Source organism: Cricetulus griseus, assembly GCF_003668045.3.
Source record: "Cricetulus griseus strain 17A/GY chromosome 1 unlocalized genomic scaffold, alternate assembly CriGri-PICRH-1.0 chr1_0, whole genome shotgun sequence".
NCBI lineage: Eukaryota > Metazoa > Chordata > Mammalia > Rodentia > Cricetidae > Cricetulus > Cricetulus griseus.
In genome coordinates, this window is record NW_023276806.1 from 68063791 (window position 1) to 68091676 (window position 27886).

Genomic DNA, 27886 nt, shown 5'->3' on the forward strand with positions numbered 1-27886 from the left:
CAGTTTGTGCATGCACACACATGCGCACATACATATGTGCTGGTGGCTCAGAAAACAATACTAAATATAATCTGTATTTGTTTTTCCTACTCTTGCCAGAAATTTATATACCAATATGTAAGAAAATCTCTATGCTCTAACAAATAAGATAGAAAAATGAAAAGTGTGTATAATTCACTTTCACAGTTGTTCACAATAGAACCATCACAACCTGTTTTATGCATACAACAGATATTTGCTGATGACAGAATAACATTTAGGTTATTGAAATTATGTGCAAGGAAATATTAGTGAAATTTTGGGCAGGCAGTGGCACAGCACTTTGCCTTTTCAATTCACAGCAGTGGGGGGAAAAAAGAATTACTTGGCTCTACAATCAAAATTTTAGATATAAATTTATCCTGTGACCCAATAACAGTACCTCAGAACTTTGCTCAAGAAAATTTAAGTATGAAATAATACAATTATGCTTGCAGATGCATTAAAGTTGCTGAAAACTGGCAACTGCTCAAATGTCCTTCATGCAGAAAAGCTAAACTTTTAAATGGTGAGGGCTTATATCATAGGATACTATTATGTAACAATATGATAGAGTGCTAATAAACTTACCAATATGGATGAATTTCAAAGGTGTTAGGATAAATTAAGGAAACCTATGATCAAGCACATACTTTTTACTTCCTTTTTTGAAAAGTTCTGGAGCAGGCAAACCAATAAATGGTAAAAAAGTTAAAATAGCAACTTACTCTGAGGGACAGGGACAATGGCTTGCTAGAAAGGGAAAATGGTGACTAATGTTTTGTGTAACACAAGTATATAAACTGGTCAAAGTTCATCAAATACTACATTTGATATTTGTTCCTTAACAGGTGCAATCCTTATTCATCCATGGTTAATTAAAACACAACAAAACTTTGATTCCTTTTTAAACATTTAGTGTACTGTTAATAATATTTCAATAGTGAAAATAGCATATTCTTTTATTCAGTTCAGTTATTTACTGCCCAGTCTTGCACATATTCTCAAAAATTTATAGTTCAATTCAAAAAACAATCTTAAGGGATACGTTAATTTCATTAAAAAAAAAATAACTGGGGGAGAAAATATGAAAGGTAGACCAAGCCAGAGCCCTGAATTCCTAATCCTCCTCTTACCATCTTGTCCTCACCCTTTACAAATCCTAAGACTACAGACACGTGCCACCAAACAGCTTTTTAAAACATTTTTTCAAGTTTTAAGACAAGCTCAAAAAGCAACTTATCAAAGTGGATTTTAGGAATGCAGCCCAACTCAGATTGTCTGACTTCAGCCATTGCTTCATGATGAACTGCTTTTCAAGTTTTTGCTAAGCTATAATTCACATGCCATACAATTCCTGCACATAAAGCATACAATTAAATAGTTTTCGGTATGTTCACTAAGTTCTCCAACCATCATATTCATGTTCACACTTAAATATATCTCCATTACAATAATCTATACAGAATAAAAATGAAGATTTTTCATGGTAAGAAATTATGCATATACTTTTAAATTACAAAAAATTAATACAAAATGAAGTTTTATTTTACTTTTTAATTTTAATAGGGGAGAGCATGAAGATAGTTCCCCATTACCAGAAATCATTTAGTCAATTTTCCCACATTTGGGGAAATCTCAGGGGTCAACATATCTGTAGTGCAATGGGTAATACAGACCCTGGAAATTCACCTTTGTGATCATGTTTTCTCTCTGCTATTTATTCAAACTATGAATTAGTACACACAAAAATAAAATTAATAATTTCTGGATCAATTACCTGATTCAAATCTAAGCAGTAACACATTACTACTAAAGCTCTGGGATGTATTAAAATAAAATCCAAAATCACATGATCTAATTAAAATGGAAATAAACAATATATGTATATATGCATGTTTTCATTTTATTACTACAGCAAAGTTTCAGTGTAAAGACTAAAACCTTTTGTTGAAGAGATATGTGGCCTATTATGTTCATCCTGTAAGCATAAATCTAAGCTACTAGAAAAGTACATTCTACATTTTTAAAAGGTAGCCTAAAAATTTAAACTTATCACTTTTCAACGGGAATTAGCTATACAAAACCAAAATATTTTGGAGTCGCTTAAAAAACAAAAAACAAATGCAACATACATAGAGCTCACTTTGAAAATATACTGTTATCGAGCATATTTATTTTGTTCTTCCGTTCCCAACTCTTGTGTTGGGTTCAGCCCATGATCTGGCACAAACTAAGCAGAAACTCTACCTCTGAGTATGCCCTAGGTCTTAAGTTTCTACTTAAAAAATAAACTCAAAATCTGTCTTAATATTTATGAAGCAAGTAATTATCTGAATTATACAGATATCTAAGGTACTTTTTATAGTCCCACACATAGCAAGTGAAAATACTTTTGTTGTCATTTTTCAAAATTAGGAATTTTAAAGGTCCTTTCAATTAATTACTAATAAGCACAAATAAACAGCAATAATATCTTCCAGACAAGTTTGAGAATTTTCATTTTAAAATTACATCAGTTTAAAATATTACAAAACTTCACACTGCTATTTTATTTAATGGTTAAATAAAATGGTTCACAAAAAGGAAAAAAAAATATTTCAGCTGAGTACTTTAGTCCCTAAGGATTCAGCTGAAAACACAGACCAGCCCTTGAACTTTATCAAGATAAATCCCTGGCACCCATTAATCGCCAGCAAGGATCTTCAAATTAGATAAGAACAGGAATCTTGGCATGGGAATGAACACAAACACCTTCCCTTTGCAGACACTGAACCTGGCAGCCTTTCAGCAAGGGTTCACTCATGTAGCTGTTACTCTAAACTTCCCAGTGATTGCTTGGGAGTTGATAACTCTTAAGATATGAGGAGAGTTCTGATTTCTGGCACAGCATTCCTGAGATAAATACATGATCAGAGGGATGCTTTGAAATTCCCAAAGACACTCCATTGGTCCATGGATTCAAGAAAAAAATCTTTCAAAAGGTGTCTCTTGCTAAGGAAAAAGATAGGGGGAAAGACAAAGAAGATTACACTCCATCAGACAATATGTTAAATGCATACCAGACATGTTAAGCTCCACAGAACATCCTGAAAATGCTACCAGCAAAATTACTGTTTCTTTCTTACTTCAACAAATCTTTTTAAAGTAAGTACTTAAGCAGGATTCCCTAAGTAAATGTATAATCTGACTTAAGGCACTGAAAATAGAGATTTAATTTCAACATAATTGAAAAATAAATAAATGCCAAAATAAAAATTTTTGTCATTCATTAAAAAACATTTTAAGTATACAAACAAAACACAGCCAATTAAAATTGTTTCTTATTATTAACAGTAGCACAAATTTAAGTTAATTTTAAGATGGCATGGTAACTTGCACCCATATCCTAGCCTTGACCAAGACAGAAAGATTACCATGAGTTCAGGGGTCTCTCGAAAAATAATAATTTGAGCTGACAAATCTGAAGCTGGCATGGAAAACAGAGTAAGACACTATTTATAGAAGAGGGAATTAGAGAGGACAAAGACTACACTAACTGAAAAACATTACTACATAGTCTTATATGTAGAAGCCTCTAATATTAGAAGCCACCAAATAAAACAGAAAACCTCAAGTCCATAATATGAATGAACAGAAAATCTGATAAAGTGGTGGAATTTTTATAGCCTCTATGCACAAAGAATTCCATAATAGTAGAGAAACTTAGTGCATACCATTGTAATCACTGACCAGAGTAAGCTGCATCACTAATAAAATAAAACCACACATATGCCACTGGACAGGAATCAACAAGAAGAAACTGTCACTTCTGTGATATTTCTGCCAAAGATGTACTAACCTGAATCTAATTCTAAGGCAACATTAGATAAATAGAAATTGAGGGACATCCAAATACTTGAAGAGACATAAACTGGAATTGGATCATTTGACGTAAAAGACTGTTATTGAACAGGTTATTCCCACTGCTGTTGGTTGCCCACAGAACTAGATGATTAGACCCTATTGCTAATGCACCACATACTTTGGTTTATAGGACATAAAAAAATCAAGTAAAAATTGAGCTGGAAGCTTCTTCCCTGCTGGCTAGCTTTCCTGGAGACAGAAGGTACTATGCTTGCTGCTGAAGGGAAAAAGTCATTATAAGTCCCACCAGACTAAGAATTCTGCACCACCAGTCTATCAGGCCACATGTTCTCATTGGTGCAACAGTAAGTAACATAACTGCTATGTGAAGACCAATCATTTTCTGCTTGGATTTGACGCCAGCTCCACAGAAGGGAATCCACATCTGGTATTATAAACCTAGTCAAAAGTTCACGGGTGGGAGGTTATGGGAACTAGACAAAGGAACCTATTGCTATTGTTTCTCTAAATGGCTATATTGTCAAATTACCTTCTAAATATTTGTAATTTTACATATAGATTACTACTGCTATTAGACTTGGTCAGAGAAAATTCTGTTTGCAGACATTACCAGTTAAGAGACAAGCTCGTAAGTGGCCAAAGTGCGGAGAATAAGTGAAATATCACATCACAAACTCCAAAGCTTAGGGAACATTGCAAAAGAGTGAACAGAAACAATGTAACAGCTGGAGAATGGGAAGAAGTGCTATGAAATGCTGTCTTCTAGAAACAGCATGGCTGTAGTGCCCATGAACTTACAAAAACAGTGGTTATCTCTATGAACTATGGATTGATGCAGGAAGGACCCACCCTTCTTGATGGAGCTATAGAAGTAAAATGGTCGATTGGATGAAGAATCAAATTCCTTAGTAGTATAACTACTGATAAATTGTCTTCGTTCAAGTAAATTATCCACTGTCCACGTTCACACAGAAGCATCTAAAAATGGCTCAGTGCTTAACAGTATGCACCACTCTTGAAAAGGACCAGAGTTCAGATCCCAGCACCCATGTCAGCTGGTTCACAACTACTTATAAATAACTCCAACTCCAATGGATCATCTGACCTCCACAGGCACCTGCCACTCATGGGCACATATCCATACACAGACATACATAATTTAAATAAATAAATAAATAAATAAATAAATAAATGCAATAAAGCACACAAACAAAATAACCAAAGTAGGAATGATGGTTGCTGGGAAGAAGGGGTTGAATGGGAGGTGGACAGGGATAAGAGGAAAACGAGGCAGAAATGACTAAAGTACATTATATATACATAAAAATTATGAAAGAATAAATAAAAATATTAAATAATTTTAAAGAAATTTAGATAATAATTATAGTCAGTATTTTAAGATTTAAAAAGCATTGTAACAATTTTAATTTTCTTATTAAAAAATAATGGTATATCTATACAGAAAACCCAGAAAGTATTAAAAAGTATCTAAGTATCATATTAGCAACTTAATGTCCCAAATAAAATATTTTGCAGTAGGAACTTTTCTATACATTAGTTTGTTTCCAGATAAAAATACTAATTTTTAAAAGTGTTCATTCAATAACTATGTGTTAAAAGTAGAACATAAGAAAACTTTATAAAGACAATGACCAGATGGGCTGATGACATATTACAACTGATTGTAGAGCATATCCCTAGCAATACTGAGGTCTTGGGTAGTTAGAAAAATAGGCAAATCTATAAAAACAAAAATTCCGTGGGCTACACAATCAACAAAGATTCTGTAGTTAGCTTTTTCAAACTGCCCATGATCAGAACACTTGGTTTAATTCTTGTATTTGCTGACATCTAGATCCCCACTTTTGTTGTTGTTGTTGTCACAAAGGCTGACACTACTGAAGGGAATTATGGGCAGCTATGGTAAGTTCAAATAATACTGAGGTGTAACTAAAAAAGGGAGGGAGGGAAGGAGGGAGGGAGGGAAGGAGGGAGGGAGGGAAGGAGGGAGGGAAGGAGGGAGGGAGGGAAGGAGGGAGGGAGGGAAGGAGGGATGAAGGGCGGGCTCTTTTACACACAATGTGCATTACTAAAAATACACCTAAAATAATTTTAGGGGCACATAAAATATTACTAAATAAACATTTGAAATACTGTACAAACCACACAATAAAACTACCCTTATATTTTTTATAAATTAGATCAAAACATTCTACTCTAATGTTAAAGCCACAGAATTTAGACTTTCATAATGGATTCCTATTTACCTTTATAATCTGCAAACATAAGCATACTGAAACAAAGGGTTATTTACATACCTGTCAAAAGATCTGAACTGTACTGGTGGGTCAACAGACAGATCTCCAAGAGCACCAAGGCAGGCTGGGGGTAGAAGGGCTGGATCCACTGTGACTCCATCTGCTGGCATATTAACCAAGCTCCGGAGAATGTCCTTCACATTGACATTTTTTGAAACTGGAACTGATGCTGTCACCTTCCTATCCAACTCATTTCCTCCATCAATTTTTGTTTCCTGAGATTTATTGACTTCCAAAGAAAGAGTGCACAGCACCTCACTGATGGCATCTGGACCAGCGCTGACACCCAGAGGCGCAGCTGGAGAAGCTGCAGACAGATTGCTTCCTAAGCCAGAAGCTGTTTCTTCACCAAGGCCAGAGTCCTTCCTTCGAGTAGATGAGGTGCCCTCCACTGATTCTTCCACTGATGATAGAGTTAAATGGCTAAATTCTGCTGGTGTGTTTTCTGCATCTTACCCAGGAATAGAAGAGTAAATTAAAAAAATCAAGAACTAATTTTTTAAAGGTATATTCAAGTCCCAGTAGCCATTCAAGATTTTATGAAATATGTGTCATTTTCTCTCAAAATAAAAAGCCATTAACATAAACTACAAAATATAATGAGGGAATAATATACCTTATATCCAAAATAGATATGCTAAATAAAATATGCTAAAATAAATAAATAATGCCCACAACAGCCTTCAAAAATTATTGTAACATATGCATGGATTATAGCACAAAGTTGAATGCCAACAGTGCACAAAGTAAAGCCTTCTACCTCACACATAGTCACATAGTTTGCACTGCTGGAAAAAATGGTCAAGCCCTCCAATATGCAGAATAAATAAATACTGCTGGTGATCCCCATCCCTGCTGAGACAGGGTCTCATGTGTCCGAGGATTGCTATGAATCCAAGGAAGACCTTGAACTTCTGATCATATTCTCTCTACCTCTTGCATGCTGAGATTACAGACATATGCCACCATGACCAGTTGATGAGGGGCTGGGGACTCAAACTCAGGGCTTCATGTATGCTAGGCAAGCACTCTACCAACTGAGCTAAATCCCTAGCCCAAAAATCCCATTTTTTTAAATTTCACTCTCTCCAATCAAACTTCCAATCATTCTAACCAATATGTTCTTTTCAAGTTCACCCAAAACCTACACCTTGCCAAATTTTAAGATCAGTCCTCATCCCTAATAGCACTTGACAGCAAAGCAACTGCTGGATGTTCTCTGCAATTTGGTAATTCTTTTTTCCTTTGACTCATGGTTTTGTTTTGTTTTTTTTCTTCTATGCCTTCACCAGTAGTTTCTCATTAATATCTTCAACTTCTTTTTCGCTGATTTATTAGGTTCAAAGAACTTAGGGGTCAATCCTTGGTCCTTTCAGTCCTTAGTTCTCTCAGCACCTCTACATGTATTTTCCCTTAGTTATTCCACCCACCCTCCACATTACAAGTGCCTCCACAATCTCATCCCACACACAAAGGGAGAGTGTGTGTGTGTGTGAGTGTGTGTGTGTGTGTGTGTGTGTGTGTGTGTCTGTGTGTGTGTGTGTGTGTCTGTGTGTGTGTGTCTGTGTGTCTGTGTGTGTGTGTGTGTGTGTGTGTCTGTGTGTGTGTGTGTGTGTTGTGTGTGTTGTGTGTGTGTGTGTCTCTGTGTGTGTGTGTCTGTGTGTGTGTGTGTGTGTGTTGTGTGTGTGTGTGTGTGTGTGTCTGTGTGTGTGTCTGTGTGTGTGTGTGTGTGTGTGTCTGTGTGTGTGTCTGTGTGTGTGTGTGTGTGTGTGTGTGTGTGTGTGTGTCTGTCTGTGTGTCTGTGTGTGTGTGTGTGTGTGTGTGTGTGTGTAAGTCAGCAAGTTGAAAACTGAAACATTTCACGTTTGACCTACTCCAGCATATCTTATAGTAATTACTGAATATCAGTTCTTTTTAAATGTCCACATTAACGTTCAGAAATACTGTGCTTCTGTCACCCAAATATATCCAGAATCTGACTGCCTCTTGTTATCTGTGTGGTTACAACCATAGCCCATCAAGTCATCACATCAAGTGAATTACTGCATTGTCATCTTAACTGGTAGTGAAGGCAATTACTTTAATGATCCTACTGACACACACCTACTGGTATTTAAGAAATCCTTCAGTCTTAACTAGACCAATACAATGTTTACCAGTAGAATAGAACCAGAAGTAACAGCCAGTCCCACGGCTGAGTTTTAATAAGGCCTGTCAGACTTGACTTTACCAAACTCCAAACCAGCCATTTAGAAATTTAACTGACTTCTACTCTAATGAAGGAGACTACACAGAAACAGAAATGCCTTTCAAACTAATGGAAAAACAGAGAATTAAGTTAAAATAAACATCAAGTCCCTCCCTCAAAATAACACTGGCTCAGCTGCTTCTCTCAGCCAACCCCAGCCCTTTCAGCTAAGGCACTAAACAGCAGAAAAGCACCTTAGACATTAAGTCCCAGGAAACATCTAGAGCAGGGGTGAGCATTCCTACCATGCCATATTCAAATGATACCCACAGAAATCATGAAATACAAAGATAATTGTAGTTTTAAACCACTAACTTTCAATGTACTATGTCACATGACAGCACACAAACAAAAAACTAGTTTTTCTTCCCCTCTAAAGTGTAACCTCAACATAAAATGGAGTTATTTAATTTATTTTATTGTATTGTATATGTGTTTATAATGTGCATATGATACACACACACATCTGAACATGCCATGGTACACATGTGGAGGACAGAGGACAACTTCCACTGTGGATTCTGGAAACTAAACTCAGATCATTAGGGTTGCATGGCCAATGCCTTTATCAGCTGAATACTGCCCCTAGAGTGTTATTTTTAAAATACATGTCAGTTATAACTTTTTACTAAACATTCCAATGACTGCTCATTTCTCTTAAAGAAAAAGGCATAAGCCATCTCTCCTGTCATGCCTGACATTTTATTTATTATCACTTTTATGGACCTCTAAAATACTATAAAATTTGTCTGTTAAAAATATTTTCTGTCCTGGGATTGTCATGTAATTCAATCGTGTTTGTAACTCAAATAAAAAATAAATAATAAAATAAAAAGACTTTCAGAAAAAAAAATATTTTCTGTCTCTTCCTGCCAGAGATAAGCTTCATGGTGGTGGAGTCTTTTTCTTCCTGTATGAATATAAGTACCTAAGAGGTACTAAATAAAAACCTATGAAACAAACAAACAAACAAAACACCCCCTCTTCTTGGTGCAGCTAGTTCTATGACTATCAAAGCTGTTTACATAACTATACTTCTGTAACTGAAAGCTACTTTTAAAACTATAGTTATCACTATTAATTGTTTAATCAACTTCCTAGAACTCTGTTATAAAAGATTGATTTACCCTTAACAGCAAATACTGTTAAACTTAGAACTCTTTACTTACAAAGGGTAACACTGTCTCATCTCTTAATTAGATGGTCACTTATAGTACAAAACTCTTCTCCCAACTGAAAATAATTTTACAATATGTAAATTATTGAGTTATTGGTAAATATAAGTTAAAATATTTTGCTATTAGTAAATATAAAGCTATGCTCTCACTTTACACATCAGTGGGTTTAAGTTCCAGAATCAGTATCTTACTGGGTAAAATTGTTTGAACTTTGGTTATCAGGGAATAAAATGTGGACGCTTACCAGGAAGTGATGCATTCCCATTTTCACTACCAGTTTCCTTAAGAGACTGACTGTGTCTTTCATCTTGGGGTTCCAAAATGTCTCTATATTTTGAGACCATCAGAACAGAGATAAAGTAAACAACAGCCAAAGCTAAGAATTGAGCTTGCTTGCTATCCTCCTGAGAAAAAAACAAAAGAAATTGTTCATGGCACCATTAAAATTTTAATCTTACTTCACATTAAAACATTTAAATATAGACTATGTTCACAAATCTTGCAACATGCACAGAAAATAATATATCATTTGTATGATAATTTATAACTAAATATAATAATTCTAAAATACATTTGAGTAAAGATCAAGTATATTCTTGGCAGCATCTTTAAATGAAAATGTCTATACTTACAAACACAGAAACAGAAGACCTAATTCAACTTTAAACCTTGAGTGCTCAATCTTAAGAGACATATTATACCATACTTTATAAGGCAACTCAAACAGTAATTACCACGATATAAAAACAACTGATTTTTTTTACTTCTCATCATAAAAATCCAAATATATAAATTTAACATCCTAGCAATGTTGTACTATGATACCCAGCATATCCAGAACAAACATCCAGGAGATAAAGGTAAAGCTGTCACATAGAGAAACAGATGGAAAAGGAGAAGAGTATTTTAAATATCACAGGCAAATGGAAGTCAGGACTTAAAACAAAGCATTTTTCTCAGAGAAAAGGAAAACTAAAGTGAGGCATAAGAGGTAGCCATGCACCCTGTGATGTCTTGAGGTCTACTGAGAGCAAGACAAATATGGTTGATAACAATATGCTATATTTTAAAAGTTGTGAGATAGTATACTTTAAGTGTTCTCAAAACAAAAATGATGAATATGTATGATATAACATGTTAATTGGTTTAATTTAGCCATGCCATTGTGAACATACTGCATTATGTATCATAATCGTGCATGACTTTATTTATGAGCTAAATAAATGAATGGGAAAAAAAAAAAGAGGTAGCCATGCTAGCTCTACCGATGACCTGCACATGACAACCAATGACCTCTGTCTCTGTATCCATTCTGATAATGTCTCAGAAAGGCATAACTTAATTATTTTAATTAAAAAAAATCAAATGTCCATCAAATCCTAAAATTAAATGCATCTCAAGTAGTTGGTATTTGGCAAGCTTCTAAGTCTAAAGACATATACCAGCAAATTAGTACTTGCCCTAGGCCTTCAGCTTTGTTGCCTAAAAGGCAGATGTGAACTTAAGGAACAATTAGATTAAACATCAATTATTATTTACTGTTTTTATATATGAAATTCTCAAAAAATAAAAAATTTAAATTAAAAATATAAATACTATTATCAGAAATTCTAGATATAACTTCAGAAAAAAAATCAAATATCAAATTCTCCCTTAACAGGTCTACTGGAAGCAATTCTTAGACACATTTCTAGTATGATAAAATCTATAGTACCTTGTAAGTTTGCAAGTATAAATTTCTCAGTCTTAATAGAAAAGATAAATGTATGCTTTTCCTTTTTTATTAAACATCCCTTTCAAGCCATGTATTGTGACTGCTAACGATATGACCATTAGGCAAATCATTTATATGGTCTTCTTAGTCAATTATTGATTACTTATGTCTTAACTAAATCCTTATTCATCCCATTAAATTACAAAAATCCTTAACTCACTTCCTCCACCTCTTTCTACTATGTGCTTTCTAGCACAAAACAACCTAATCCTGCCATCTTCCTGATGGGCGTATAAATGAGATACTACATACATAGCACCTGGAACTATACTATTTAGACAGTATTCAAACTTAACAGTGACAATAATAGTCCCAGTAGTAAGATTACAAATGACTTTAAGATTTATATTTTATAAAACCTTAAAAATATAACATCAAAATCTGATAAAACAAAATTATTTTCTTCTTTAAAAAGTTAAAAAAGACAAGACATGTGGCTATAGTCACAGCTCTTGACAGGCTAGAAAGGCAAACAGAGAGTGAAAGCTGGCTTGAGCTACCCTACCACAAAGCTGGCTTGATAAAACCCTACCACAAAACTTAAAAAAAAAAAAAAACCACAAGCAAAACAAAAAAGTTTAAAATACCATAATAGGAAGAATATTTCATAATGTACCCTTTCATTACATTTTAACAATCCTTCAGAAAAAAATTAATATCCAGTAAAATAATACAATGTTAGAAGGTAGTACATATTACTACAGTAAGTACAAGGATTCTGGAGGCAAAACTACCCAATCTCAAGTCTGACTGTCATTTATTAGCAACATCATTTGACCAGGCTACTTAAGCTCTCCATATCTCATATTCTTCATCTGTAAAATAGGAATTATGAAAGTACACAACTGAAGTTTTTGGACTTGCTGATGAACACATGAGAAGAACAGGCAGTGCTTCTTATGTAACAGTGGATTGCTCTTTCACTCTGATGAACTAGCTCTGTTTATTCAGATAATTCCTTTTACCATTGTAATATTCTAAAAACACTGCCAAAAAACCTGGTTTCTAGGCCTGCCTGTTAAACCTATCTATATTATTTCACAAAGCTTCTTCTTTAAGGACTTCAAGCCCAAGAGGAAGAACATACTAGCTAGCAGAATTCTTGAAAGAAATATTTTAACTTACAATGTCTCTGAAAACAACTGCTCGTAGCCGATTAATGTCCATGTCTTGCAGGAGCCTGTCAAGATCTCTTACTGGAGATATACCACCAGTAACAATATCCACTGGGCTCTATTTGAGATAAAATAATAATAATAATACATATATACATTAAACAGATTTAAAATCTATGAACAGAGTAAAGTATCAGAAAAGCATGCAATAGTATGAAAAAACAGAGTTTTTCATATGATTTTTCTTTTCTTGTGGGGGTTGGGTATGGCAGGGGGAGTCACATGGGGAAAACTGACATAGCAGCAAGGAAAAGTATTGGAAAAGCAAACAAGATTAAGTATACACAAATATTTACCATGTATTTAAACAAAAGTATGCTATATTGACAAAAAATGACTATTTTAGACTATGTTAGATTTATTTAGCTTTATGTTGAAATGAACAAGCTAATTTAGGATCTTAATTGTAGAATACAAATATGCTTTTATGAAATTGATGATCCAATATCTCACCTTTGTTGCAGATTTCCCCATGGGAATCAGGCCATGTACTGTTTTCAAGCTTGCTGTATCTCCTCTAGCTTTCAGCTGTGAATGCTGTTGACACTCTAAGCAATTCCTTACAGCCACTGCACACACTATAATATATTTTAAGAAAAAGATTGGGAAAGAAAAGAAAATTGTATTTAAGTTTACAACAAAGATATAAATCACCTACACAGTACAATTCCTGCTACACTTTATTCAAAAGAGATTACCTACACAAATTCCTAAAATGTCCCTAGACTATCACCTACTGTTTATTGTCTGATTTTATTCTCTGTTATGGTTAAGACCTGGGAATACAGCTCAGGTGGTAGAGTGCTTATCTAGCACTGATGAGACTTTGGCTTTAATCCCTATCCTCAGCATAAAACAAGGCTTGGTGGTATATGCCCGTTTTCTAGCACTTGGGGGGAGGAGGAGGATGGAGGATTCCAAGTTCAAATGTCATCTTCAACCACACAGAAACCTCAAAACCAATGTGGTCATCATAGAATCCTGTTTCAAAAAATGACCTCTGGCCCCTCTCAAGAATGATTTCAGAAGTTCTGCTGAAAGGGAATCAGTTCATAAATGGTTTGTTTTGTCTTATTGTGCTACAAAGGAATGAACCCAGAGCTACAGAGTGCTAGTCAACTGCTTTAACACTGCAGTACACAGCCAGCCCAGTACAGAAATCCTAGTAAGTTTAAAATGTAATAGACCCATGCAGACAAATCTACATTCACATTTCAACCGCAATAATTATAGTTTTAAATTTGAGATAAATTTCTTAACTTTTTGACCTATAATTTTTGCATGAACAAAAGAATAAAATAGTTGTTATTGAAATATCAAAATCAGCACTAGTGACAGAAGTTAATAAACAATAGCTTCTATTTTGTTATGCACAACATGAAATTTTTAAATAATTTCTACATATTGTTACAATAATTTTAGAGCATACTAATTCTAAAAGCTAAGTTGCAAGGCATTTTAAGTGAAAATTATAATGGTATATAAAAGTCTAATTATGGATGTTTACTAGTTTACATTACAAATTCTTGATATTTAGGAAAATGTTTTAATAATTAGCTTTTTATAAATTACTATTTTTATAAACTACTGTTGCTATTTTTATAAATTACTGTCTTCATAAAGTCATAGTTACAAAGGGCTTGCTTCCATGTCTTGTGTCTTCCCTCTCCACCATCTTCTCTCCACAAGCAAGTCAATTAACCAAATCTCAGCATTTATACATAAATACAAGAATCCTTATGCAAAGAATAAGGGTTTACTTCATCTAATGAAGCCTGCTTAATACTAAACAATCAGCAGTCAGTCTGAGTACGTTTGCTTTCACTTAAATAAGAACTGTTCCCAGAAGAACTGAGATTTAATGATTCTGTTAACTACTTTAATAAACTATCCAAGAATATTTGAATAATTGTGTACTTGAATGATGCCCACTTAGAACATTTCTACTGAAATATCTGGAAGAGAAAGGGATCAGCATCCCATGGTATTGTGGAAGACAAATCTGGGCCTTACCCAAGATAAATATATATGCTAAGAAGATCTTTTGATGTTTTATAAAATTTGAAAAGCACTATGCTAGAAAAAAAAAGAGGTTAACAGAAAAGGGTGAATGTGATCAGAATCACTTTACCAGCATGTTGACTACACCCACCCCATGACCGAACATGCTAGCTACTACCATGCTCAATAAAATATAGTCATATGGCAACATGGCAAGCATACACTTTTTCCCAAAAATAAGAAAAATTTTACTCGTCCATCAGTGTGGGTGACTGAAAATGTTAAATATAATATTTAACTGATGACTTTTAACAGCTTACCAAGTCGGAGACACTGTCGAAGAATTCCTCCAGATGACATATTTTTTTCAGCTTCAATTTCAGTAAAACCAAGAGAACTTGCAAATATAAGCACATCCACAAGACTAATTAGCCTCTGCAAAAATGTCACCGAGGTTTCTATTGAAAGGCCTTGAGTAGGTTCAATATTCTCCAGCTCATGCTGTAAAGTATAAAGTTTGATAATTATATCTACATTTACATTTACCAGCTGCATTCCTCAAATTTCTAGATTTTTTTTTCAAGGTAGGCTTTCTGTAAATCTAGAACAATAAACTGATTGGCTCTTTTGATCTAAAAACAAAAACAAAAAAAAAAAAAAACAACAAAAAAAAAACAGCAATGAGAACACTTTCATCAAATTTTTCATGAGCTAACACATGCCTAACAAAGTAACATTCCTTATAGGTCTTTCATTCCTGCAACACATCCTAAGATCTTTTCAGGTAAATTAAAGATGTGTTTTTATTACAGCAGGTATGATGTACAGCAACCACTGTACATCATATGCTTTAATCAATAAGGATACATTGCATTCATGATTTCACACCAATTGTATATAGTAGTTAAATCCTTACTGTGGCTGATGTAGCAGCTGAAAGCAATGGCAGTATACCCCCACAAGCCATGACCATATTGTCCATCACTTGAGAGATGAGATGAATGGTGTTGTGTACAAAGATGATATTATCACTGCTATTCACGAAGTCCATAACTGTCTTTGTTGAATGGCTGTCCAAAGATAAATTATGTTTACTGATGAAGCTAAAGTAAGGAAATCACAGTATGCCTACTTAAGGAGAGGCAGAAAAGAAGATGCTTTTGAATCACCCTGGAAATGTAGCAGATATTGGGGGTGCACACTTCTTCAGAACAAGTAAAGCATTCTTCATCAGCAGTTACCATCTATATACAAGACATATCTTTGCTAAAACACAGACACTATTCATCATATATTTGAATGAAATTATACTTATTGAGAAGTCACAACAAAAATTAGGAGGCAAATGGGACTATGTATTCTATTAAAGAAGAAATTTTACTACTACTTTCTTACATAATTCATTTAAATATGTTAAGAGTCACAAAGAAACCAAAATCAACAAATTGGGTTCTTTTAATATTGTAAATCACACAATGGAAAATATATAGATATCTTATGCTAAATATATGAACAATATTGTACATGAATTTCAACTAAATTTTGGCATTTACAATAATAAGCCCACTTGGAATACCTACCTTGTTGTTAATTCTAGTCTAGAAAAAATGCTATAGCAAACATTAGGCCATTTTTAATAAGGAAAATCTTGGATTTTTATGGTTTTGTAATCTAAATTGGGATTCCATGCATAGAATGGAGAATAAAATTGATGTTATAATCTGCTTTTCAACCAATTGTCTCGAGTAATATAAAATGTTACCTAAATTTCTTTGAAAAGAGAGACTATCATTTATATATGTCACCTCTAGTGAACATATGAACAAACCTTCTCCACATCTGTATATCTGTTTCTATGGAAAATAAGAGATCAGTGAGCAAACGCTGATGCATCTGAGACCACTTGAACTCGGGGATGCGAAACATGGTTGATCTGGAGTCCCTCCTTTGTTGGTCAGCAGCACATGGTGCTGTTTCTTGTCCTGGCTGTTCCTGTTGCCTTGATATCTAATACAGAAAAGTTTAAGAAGTAATAAAGTAAGTTTAACTTCAAAAGAAGACCTTAGCAAAGAATTCAGTAACTTCCATGAAATGCATCTAACAAATATTCAAATTCTAAGACACCACCAAAGTAAAATCAGAAGAAATCTTTCAGTGAGTACCTTCCCATACAGTTAAAGCAAAGTCATCAATAACACTAATACCACAATTCAACAGCAATTAGTGTGGAGCCTTGTTATTGCAGACATTGCCACTGTATAGGAATAAAACAGTTTTTAATTTTGAATATTAGCAAAGACAACAGTATTTATGATCCAGACAGTAACTAGATTATTCTTCATTAGTTAAAATAAGAATTAACAAAAGTCAACATAATGAGAAGCAGACAAAACAACAAAAACCAAAAGAGAGGAAATGAAGGACAGAGGTTAAGAAAAAAAAGGAATAAAAAGTAATAATATACAACCAATAGATGTACCATGTTACTATTAAATACTGATAAAAAAAAAAACTGTGTCTCTCAATCACACAGACTCTTCTCACAGTAGGAATAGACCATTAAATTTGAAAACACACTCATTCATTGATAAATACACAGTCCGAGATTTAACCAGAAAAGAAATGTACTAGAACTGATTTAGTTGAAGAAGAAAAATAAGTATTCCGTACAGTTATTTTATAACTAAATTTATGCCAATTTCTGAAGTTTGAAAGTGGTAATGTTTGGTGATGCTGTATTAAAATAATAACAAAAATTGCCATTTAATGAACTCACATTGGGTCTGAGAGTATAATCAGTAGAAGAGTATTTACATACCATGCATAAATTGTCCTGGGCTCAATGCTCAGCACCACAAAAATGAATGAATAAGTAAATAGTCATAAATTCAGACTAATTATCAAATATAACTGTTTGGTATATATACTTACATAAGAGTTAGTAATATACTAACCAAATACAAGCATCCACACTTGCTGATTTTTTGTTTTGTTTTGTTTATCCAAGAAAAGGTTACTCTATATAACAGTTCTGACTATCCTGGAACTCATTCTGTAGACCAGGCTGGTCTCGAACTCACAGAGATCCACCTTCCTCTCTACCTCCTGAGTGCCAGGATTAAAGGCATAACCACCACCGCCCAGTCACACTTACTGTTTTTAACTCAATGCAAATTCATGCCAAAGAGACAATACAGGTACACACAGTGTCACAGACAAACATGCAAGCAAAACATGCATACATATTCTTTTAGATCTTTTAAGACAGTATCTATAATTACCTCAAGGCCATGTTGTTGAGGCTGGGGTGCTTCCATGCTTGTACTGGCCTTCAATTCAAACCTCTCAGTATCTGAAGCAACACTGGAAACATCTAGCTTAGCAATCTTTTGCTCAGAAGTAGCAGGAGCCTCAGAGATATTATCAGCAAAATCACTAACTGATTGAGTTTCTCCAGCAAGGTTAGTTGTTTTTATCCCTTCATCCGGCATCTCATCAATGTCTGATTGTACAGTTGTTTGGGAAACAGGAGCTTCTGGTGAGGTAGCTAAAGACCCTGGTGTAGCCATCGTTGGGAAAGTAGAATTTTTAGAATCTCCAGTTTCAGTATCATTTTGAATCTTAGTAATAGGTGCTTCCTCTTGAACTTCACAGTCATTACCACACATGTCTTGCCCTTCTCTGACTTCAGAGGCAGTTACAGATAAACTATTACCTTGGAGCTCTGTGGGCAGACTGGTTTCCTCAGTAGGGCTGCCTTCTACCTTCAGTTCCACATAATCATCATCTTCCTCTTCCTCTACTCCAGATTTTTCCAGCAATTCTGGCATCTCTGCAGCATCCTGTTCTGAGGGAGAACTTATAGAAGCACTTACTTCATTGATGATCATTGTGTCTTTGCCAGATATTTCAGAAGAATTAGAGACAAGAGTCACAGATTCTACTGCATCAGAAGATGCTTCTAAATCACTAGCAACCTTGATCTCATTTGTTGCTGCTTCTACCAAAGTGGCTTGATCCAGTAATTCTTGGTTTTCTTTCTCCATTTTCTTTTCATCATTAGACATATCAGGTGTCTGCAGTTCAATGTTGGATGCAGAATCTACTGAGCTTGAGTTCTTTCCAATACTTGAGTTCTCATCACTGTCTCTACTGAAATGAGGAGAGTTGGGAGAATCCTTCAGATCTGAGTGCTGGGGCCGAACTGAAATATCAACATCCCTGGTAACACCAGTAACTTCTGGAACCAGACTTGAAGAACAAGGCCCTAATCCTTCATCACCTTTTCCCTGCTGCTCCCTAAATATATTGGCAAGATTTTCTTTGTGTATTTCAAAAGTAACCTGGAAGAAATACATAAAATCTGTTAAGAGATATATTTTAATGAGCACCACTTTATAGAACATGAAATTAAAATTCTTTCAATAATTATTTAAATGTATAGCTAATAATGATAAAACTTATGTTACTAATAATTCCTCATTTTGATGAAATTATCTTAATAGCAACAGGTAGTATACCATGAAATGATAAGAACATAATTACTCATAAAACTTACTCATAAGCCGGGCATTGGTGGCGCACGCCTTTAATCCCAGCAGAGGCAGGGGCAGAGGCAGGTGGATCTCTGTGAGTTCGAGACCAGCCTGGTCTACAAGAGCTAGTTCCAGGTCAGCCTCAAAGCCACAGAGAAACCCTGTCTCAAAAAAAAAAAAAAAAAAAAACTTACTCATAAAGATATTTGAGAAAAGAGTTTACATATTAGAAAGAGCATTACACACTGGATGATATACAACTTTAATGCCATGAAAACCCATTTCTCTGTCATTTGTCCTCAGAAGAAAATTTTTAAATAATTATTCTTGATATTATAACACCTCTAAATATAGCTACAGAAAACAAAATATTATTTATACTTAGTTAATAGATACACATTGTTTTGATAATGGACAAATGAGCCAAACATTCCCCCAAAGGCCAACATTTACTTTCAAAGTTTGAACTGGTTACAAATGGTGTCTCCTTTTTTGGGTTCACTCTCTTTCTGTTCAATACAAAAGCTGGAGCCTTTATAAGAGAGAACATATTACCAAAAAATCATGAAACTCCAAGTATATAAAAAAATAAGATATTCATCCTATTATCATGTTGAACTGGAGACTGGGTTATTAAGAGGGAAAAAACACCCTCTTAAAAAACAGGTTGGATAGCATTTACAAATGCTTTTAAAATTCTAAATTCAGCAGTCAATCAATGTTTTTGATCTTAGCCATTCTGACAGGTATAAGATGGTATCTCAGAGTTATTTTGATTTGTGTTTCCCTGATGGCTAAGGATGTTGAGCAATTCCTTTTATGTCTTTCAGGCACTAGAGTTTCTTCTGTTGAAAATTCTGTTTACATCTGTATCCCATTTTTAAATAGGATTATTTAGTATTTTGATACCTAGTTTCTTGAGTTCTTTATATATTTTGGAGATCAGCCCTCTGTCAAAAGTGGGGTTGAAGATCTTTTCCCAGTCTGTAAGCTGTCATTTTGTCTTAGTTACTGTGTCCTTTGCCTTACAGAAGCTTCTCAGTTTCAGTAGGTTCCATTTATTAATTGTCAATCTCAGTGTCTGTGCTACTGATGTTATACATAGAAAGTGGTCTCCTGTACCCATGAGTTCAAGGCTACTTCCCACTTTCTCTTCTATCAGGTTCAGTATAACTGGATTTATGTTGAGGTCTTTGATCCATTTGGACATGAGTTTTGTAAATAGGGATAGAAAGGTATCTATTTGCAATCTTTTACAAGTCACCATCCAATTGTACCAGCACAATTTGTTAAAGATACTTACTTTTTTCCATTGTACAATTTTGGCTTCTTTGTCAAAAATCAGGTGGTCATAGGTGTGTGAATTAGTATCAGGGTCTTCAATTCGATTCAATTGACCCACATTTTTTTTTCCGCCAATACCAAGCTGTTTTTTTATTATTACAGCTATACAGTAGAGCTTGAAATCAGGGGTGGTGATGCCTCCAGAAGTTCCTTTATTGTACAGGATTGTTCTGGCTAATCTGGTATTTTTTGTTTTTCCACATGAGGTTAAGTGTAGCTTTTTCAAGGTCTGTGAAGAATTGTGCTGGGATTTTCATGAGTATTGCAATGAATTTGCAGATTGCTTTTGGTAAGATTGACATTTTTACTATGTTGATCCTACCTATCCAAGAGCATGGGAGCTATTTCCATTTTCTGGTATCTTCTCCTAGTTCTTTCTTTAAAGACTTAAAATTTTTGTCACACAGGTCTTTCACTTGTTTGGTTAGAATCACCCCAAGATATTTTATGTTGTTTGTGGCTACTGTAAAGAGTGATGTTTCCCTGATTTCTTTCTCAGCCCATTTATCATCTATATATAGGAGGGCTACTGATTCTTTTTGAGTTAATCTTGTATCCTGACACGTTACTGAAGTAGTTGATTGCTGTAGGAGTTCCATGGTAAAATTTTAGGGGTCAATTATATACTATCATATCTGCAAATAGGGAAAGTTTGACTTCTACCTTTCCAATTTGTATCCCCTTCATCTCCTTTTGTTGTTTTATTGCTCTAGCTTAGAACTTAAGTACTCTGTTGGATAGATAGGGAAAGAGTAGACAGTCTTGTCTTGTTTCTGATTTTTATGGAATCGCTTTGAGTTTCTCTCCAATTAATTTGATGTTGGCTGTTGGCTTGCTGTATATTGTTATTATGTTTATATACATTCCTCATAAACCTGATCTCTCCAAGACCTTTACATGAGGGAGTGTTGGATTTTGTCATAGGTTTTTTCAGCTTCTAATGAGATGATTATGTTTTTTGGTTGTTTGTGTTTTGGGGTTTGTTTGTTTGCTTTTTCATTTTGTTTATACGGTGGATCATGTTGACAGATTTTCATACGTTAAACCATCCCTGCATCTCTAGGATGGAGCCTGCTTGATCATGGTGAATGATTTTTTTTAATGTATTCTTGGATTCAGCTTGCCAGTATTTCATTAAGTATTTTTGTGTCAATGTTCATGAGGAAGATTCGTCTGTAATTCTCTTTTTCAGTTGTGTCTTTGTGTGGTTTGGCTATCAGGGTAACTGAAGCCTCGTAAAAAGAGTTTGGCAATGTTCCTTCTGTTTCTATTGTATGGAACAATTTGAGGAGTATTGGTATTAGATCTTCTTTGAAATTCTGGTAGAATTCTGCACTGAAACGATCTGGCCCTGGGCTTTTTTTGGTTGGGAGACTTTTGATGATTACTTCTATTTCATTAGCGGTTATAGGTATATTTAAATTATTTATCTGGTCTTGATTTAATTCTGGTATGTGGTACCTATCCAGAAATTTGTTTATTTCTTTTACATTTTCAAATTTTGTGGAGTACAGGTTTTCAAAGTATGACCTAATGATTCTCTGGATTTTCTCAGTGTCTGTTGTTATATCCTCCTTCTCATTTCTGATTTTATTAATTTGGATATTCTCTCTCTGCCTTTTTGTTAGTCTGGAGAAGAGTTTGTCTAAATTGTTGATTTTCTCAAAGAACCAACTCTTTGTATTGCTTATGTTGGAGAGATTGTGGAGTAAGGGGGACACTCCTCCACTGCTAGTGGGAGTGCCAACTCTTACAGCCACTGTGGAAAACAGTATGATGGTTTCTCAGAAAATTGTGGATCAATTTCCCTCAATACCCAGCGATACCACTCTTGGGCATATACCCAAAGGATGCACAATCATATCACAAAGACATCTGCTCATCTATGCTCATAGCAGCATTGTTTATAAGAGCCAGGACCTGGAAACAATCTAGATGTTTCCCTTAACCGAAGATTGAATAAAGAAAATGTGATACATTTATACAATGGAGTATTACTCAATGGTAAAACAACAACAACAACAATAAAAAAAAAACATTGACATCTTTAAATTTGCAGGCAAATGGATGCAACTAGAAAAAAAATCCTGGGTGAGGTAACCCAGACATAGAAAGACAAACATGGCATGCACTCACTCATAAGTGGATATTAGACAAAGAGCAAAAGATAACCAGGCTACAATCCACAACCCCAGAGAAGCTAAGGAGGACCCTAAGAGAGACACATACAGATCTGCCTAGGGAGGGGAAACAGAGAAGATCTCCTGAGTAAACTGGGAGTGTGGGGGCAGGGGTGTGAGGAAAGGAGGGAGGGGAGGCGGGGAAGGAGAACATGAGGGACCTGGATGGTTAAGTTGGGGGAAGGACAGAGAGGGAGAGCAAGGAAAGAGATACCTTGATAGAGGGAGCCATTATGGGATTAGCAAGAAATCTGGCACTAGGGAAATTCCCAGAAATCCACAAGGATGACCCCACCTAAGATTCTAGGCAATAGTGAAGTGGATGCCGGAACTGGCCATCCCCTGTAATCAGATTGATGACTACTTTAATTGTCATCATAGAACCTTCATCCAGCAGATGGAAGCAGATGCAGAGATCCACAACTAAGCACTGGGCTGAGCTGGTCAAAGCAAGGTAGGAGTGATAATATGAGGAAAGGGGTCAAGACCATGACGGGGAAACCCAAAGAAACAACTGATCTAAGCTAGTATGAGCTCACTGACTCCAGACTGATGCTGGGGAATCTCAGAGGGACTGAACTAGGCCCTCTGAATGTGGGTGACAGTTTATGGGGCCACTGGCAGTGGGACCAGGATTTATTATACATGGTGAATGAACTGGCCATCTGGAGCTTATTCCCTATGGAGGGATACCATGTTCAGCCTAGATACAGGGGGAAGGGCCTTGGTCCTGCCTCAACTTGGTGATGTGACAGACTTTGTTGACTCCCCATTGGAGGCCTTGTCTATCTCTGAGGAGTGGATGAGTGGTTAGGGTAAAGGGAAGGTGGGGGTAGGAGAGTAGGGGAGGAAGGGGGATCTGGAACTGGTATGTAAAATAAAAGATTATTTTTAAAAATTTAAAAAAAGGAAAAAAGAAAAGAAAAATTCTAAGTTCAGTTGGTTTACTAATTTCTCTTTAATATATTCCAACAGAATAAAAGCTAAGTGGTAATTAAACAATTACCACTGTTATCTTTTTATGCTGTTTTCCTAAAGGTATTTGTAACTTAAAACTGATAATTCACAATTAATTACCAGATATTGTTCTAAATTGCCCAGCTAAAAGACTAGTCATTAATCTTCACAAACATTTGATTGCTAATCTATAGCTGTTTGTAATGTTTGAAAAGCACTTCTATAAACTCCCAGTTAAAGGTACTTATGTGCTATTAACTACAAGATTTTTTGCCATTGCTTGCAACTTAGTTGGTACTCAAATTTGCTAACTAGGAGATAAAAGAGAAATTAATCAAGACACTATTATTATCTTTTTATTTCATATATTAAGAAAATCTAACTTATAAAACTTTAGACCTTTTAAAAATTGACAGGCATGTTTAGCAACTGGATTTTTATTAAACAAATGCATCTTTTCACTGTATTATTTTGTACAATACTTGCTGAATATGACATCTTGGTTTCTAGTTCTTAGGTTAACAATATTTTCCATAACAGAGAAATAAGACATGTGTTTTAAAGGCAACAGAATCATTCCCTATGAAATATCAATGTATATCAGTCAAAAGATTACTACCACAGACAAGATCTTTAGAGACTGATAGAACAATATTCAACATGGCGGAAGATATAATAGTAAAATAAAATCCTACACAGATCAAATCTATATTCAAAACCACTTTCTCTACTAGTAGAGTTTTCTGGTGAGATATCAAATATAAGGCATATGCTATCTCAGAGAAACTATTAAAATGAAGGTATTATGAAAATAACATTACAAGCTTAATAACAAAGGAAAACTACCCTATAAGAAAAACAAGTGATATATGCCATAACCACTGTAAATTCATTCATTCATACAATGAACCAAAAGTGATTTTGGAATAGATTAATTCATATGGCTCAAATATACAAAAAGTATACAGTATAAAAACATCTTTCTATCACACTCAACCTCAAAGGCAAAAATTCTGCCAACAATCAAGTAATTAATTTCTCATGTATCATTCCAAAGTATTGCTTTCCATATGCACACAGGTATAAATTGTTATGTAAAAGCTGTTATATAAAGCCAGGTGTTTGTGGCCTTTAATCCCAGCACTCGGGAGGCAGAGGCAGGTGGATCTCTGTGAGTTCGAGGCCAGCCTGGTCTCCAGAGCGAGTGCCAGGACAGCCTTCAAAACAATACAGAGAAACCCTGTCTTGAAAAAAAAAAAAGTTGTTATATAAAAAAGCATTTTATTCAAATATACCATATGTTAACCAATATTCCTAATATTTTTCACCTAATTATTTTTGGTCAATTAGCTCAAAATAATATTACTTGAAAGTCTTCTTATAATAAGGTGGTCCAGAATCTTTTTATAAATCTAAAATAGGGAGGAGAGAGGGAACTAGGAGAATGAGAAGGGGAGAAGAAGTGGGGTGAGGAAGACATGATGGGACAGGGAGGTTGAGTTGGGGGAAGAACAGAAGACAGCAAGATAAGAGATAATATAATAGAGGGAGACATTATAAGTTCAAAGAGAAATCAGGTACTAGGGAAATGTCTGGAGAGCTACAAAGATGACATCAACTAGCAATCTAAGCAACAGAGGAGAGGCTACCTTAAATGCCCTCTCCCGATAATGAGATTGATAACTAATTCATATGCCACCATACAGCCTTCATCCAGCAGCTGGTGGAAATAGAAGCTGACACCCAAATCTAAAGCTTGAACTGAGCTGAAATCCAGTTGCAGAGAAGGAAGACTGATGAGCAAAGGGGTCAATACCAGGCTGGTGAAACCCACAGAAACAGCTGACCTGAACAAGGGAGAACTCTTGGTCCCCAGACTGATAGCTGGGAAACTGATAGCAAGGGACTGATCCAGACCCCCTGAATGTGGGTGTCAGTGAGGAGACCTTGGAAATCTATGGGGTCTCTTGTAGTGGATCAGTACTTACCGCTACCATATGAATGGACTTTAGGAGCCTATCCCACATGGCGGGATACTCCCTGAGCCTAGACACAAGGGAGTTGGCCTAGGCCCTATCCCAAAGAATATGAAAGACTTTGAAGACCCCCCCTATGGAGGCCTCATCCTCCCTAGGGAGCAGAAAGGGTATGGGATAGGTAGGGCATTAGTTGGGGGGGCAGGGGACAAGGGGAGGGACCTGGGATTGACATGTATAATAATTTTCTTTCTAATAAAAAAAGAAAAAATACATATAAAATAATTTTTACATAGTCTTCTGTGAGATATTTGTGTCCCTTGGACATAATTATATTATATTGTCTTTTTCTATCAATTTCTAATTGGGAATACTAATCTTTACTTTTAAGAAGTTCTTCCTAATTTATTACTGGTCTTTTGACTTTGGGTTATAGAACAGTGCTTGATTTTTTATTTTTTTTTTTGTAACAAAGATGCATTTGTTTCCTTTTAGTTGACAGTGCTCAGAGTGCTGTATCAGAATCTTACATATTTTAACTGAGCAACTAAGAAATGTTAGAAGGACCTCTAAACTTATGCTCCCATGTCTTAAGAAACAAGTCATGAAAGTCGAGACATGCCCCAAAAGACACCCTCCCTGTAATGGGAGGAAAAGAATAATCTTATTTCCACAAACAGCACATACTGGGAGGAATCTAAATTTCTGACACTTTGCTAATTTACTTGTAGCTCATGCTTCTTCATCTTATCTTTCCACAATGTTCCCTCTTTGTCTAACAGAGCATAAAAACAGCAAATTTAATGGTTTCACTGATTATTCATATCCTTATGATGGGTTTAAAATTTATTTTAAATGAACTGATACATACTTGTCTTATTTATCTTTTGCCAGTCTAATTGCCAATGGCCTGGCCAATAAGGTAGAATGGGTAGGAAGGAAAGATTTTTCTCCCCTACAAGATTTTTCCGACAAATCTGCAGTTCTCACTCTTACGTTGATCATAGTCATTAGTAAGCAACCTAATAATACAAACTTTCTCCTTTCATAAAATGTTTTAAGCAATATTTCCTTAACAATATTACATGAGTATATAATTTAAAAAGAAACCCTAAGATCATTAGTATCTGTACTAAGTATGCTAATATATGGGAATATTCTATAATTTACTTAAAACAAAAGGTAAACTTGGTGCTCAGATTTCCATAAAATACCGTAATTCCTAAATAGTAATTGTTCACCAGTCAATAATATTCTTTACAATACACTAAATGAAACTCATTTTCATAGGTGACTCTGCATGCATCTTTCTTTTAAGTTCTTAAGCAAAAGGTAACATACTGATAGTTCATACACAATACTGTAAGCATTTGGTATCATGGACAAACACTTAATTGCATATCTATTCTCTTCATTAGACAAAGTTAAGGCAAATCATGACAAAATATGTCAGTAACCAGATTGTGACAGCACCATCTATAGTCCCAGAACAAGTGAGACAGAGACAAGAGAATCTGGAGTTCAAAGTCTGCCTTACCATTTTGAGTGGTCATATGGAAACCTACTGCAGTTGAAGCTTCTTAAAATACATACATACATATACAAAAGAAATCTAAATGAAATCACCAAATAATGGGGGAGACAAAGTTCCAACTAGGCTTCTCTTGCCACCAAATGAAATCTCCAGTGCCAGTAATGAGTTATATTTAATAATTAAATTAATTGTTGACCATGGAAACACACAAACAACTCAGGCTATTACCAAGGCTACTTACTGGCTGTTCTTCACAAACTAATAGTAAGGCCCTATTACTGAAGACAGTATCTACAAAACTCATTGAGCATGAAGAAGTAAAACTGGTGACCACCTAGAGCCTTCACCCCTACTGACGAATGTTCATGGTACTGGAAGATACTCTGCATGCTACCCAAAGAGAAAGGCAATTACCAACCCACCTATGAATCCAGCAATCTACAGTGATAACTTGCCTGCACAACAGGCTAATGTAGTAGCACAACCAACCACTATCTGATTGGATTTAAGGTCAACTCCATAAGATGGAACCCATGCCTGACACAGCTCAGGTAGCCAAGGATCAGAGATCACATAGGCCACAAACCTGAAGAAAACCAAACATTATTGTTCTGCTAAAAGATCATAGCAATACAATGACTCCTAATGACATTCTGCTGTACCCATAACTCAGGTCCTCACTCAGCCATCATCAGAAAAGCTTCCTCCTTCAGTAAATGGAAATTAATATACAGGCCCACAACTGGACAGTGTGCTGAGAATGAGAGATATTGGAACACTC

The 27886-nt window shown here is 35.2% G+C and overlaps 1 protein-coding gene and 1 non-coding gene across 6 annotated transcripts in view; both read right to left on the minus strand.

Moving 5' to 3' along the window:
- The window catches only part of Lrba (LPS responsive beige-like anchor protein), a 561457-nt gene that overhangs the window by 425605 nt on the left and 107966 nt on the right, over positions 1 to 27886 (minus strand). For 3 of the 5 annotated variants that reach the window (XM_027392996.2, XM_027392995.2, XM_027392998.1), the window contains 8 exons: positions 17861 to 18922; positions 16408 to 16586; positions 15496 to 15649; positions 14900 to 15080; positions 13032 to 13156; positions 12529 to 12636; positions 9874 to 10033; positions 6204 to 6654 (listed from right to left, as the gene is read on the minus strand). In XM_027392996.2, the coding sequence (XP_027248797.1) occupies positions 6204 to 6654; positions 9874 to 10033; positions 12529 to 12636; positions 13032 to 13156; positions 14900 to 15080; positions 15496 to 15649; positions 16408 to 16586; positions 17861 to 18922 (2420 nt within the window). The remainder of the gene's footprint in view (positions 1 to 6203; positions 6655 to 9873; positions 10034 to 12528; positions 12637 to 13031; positions 13157 to 14899; positions 15081 to 15495; positions 15650 to 16407; positions 16587 to 17860; positions 18923 to 27886) is intronic. The other 2 variants (XM_027392999.2, XM_035452023.1) reach the window with 1 other exon arrangement.
- LOC113833131 lies at positions 1586 to 1742 on the minus strand. The gene has a single exon (XR_003480685.1). It is a non-coding gene; the product is annotated as a U1 spliceosomal RNA (small nuclear RNA).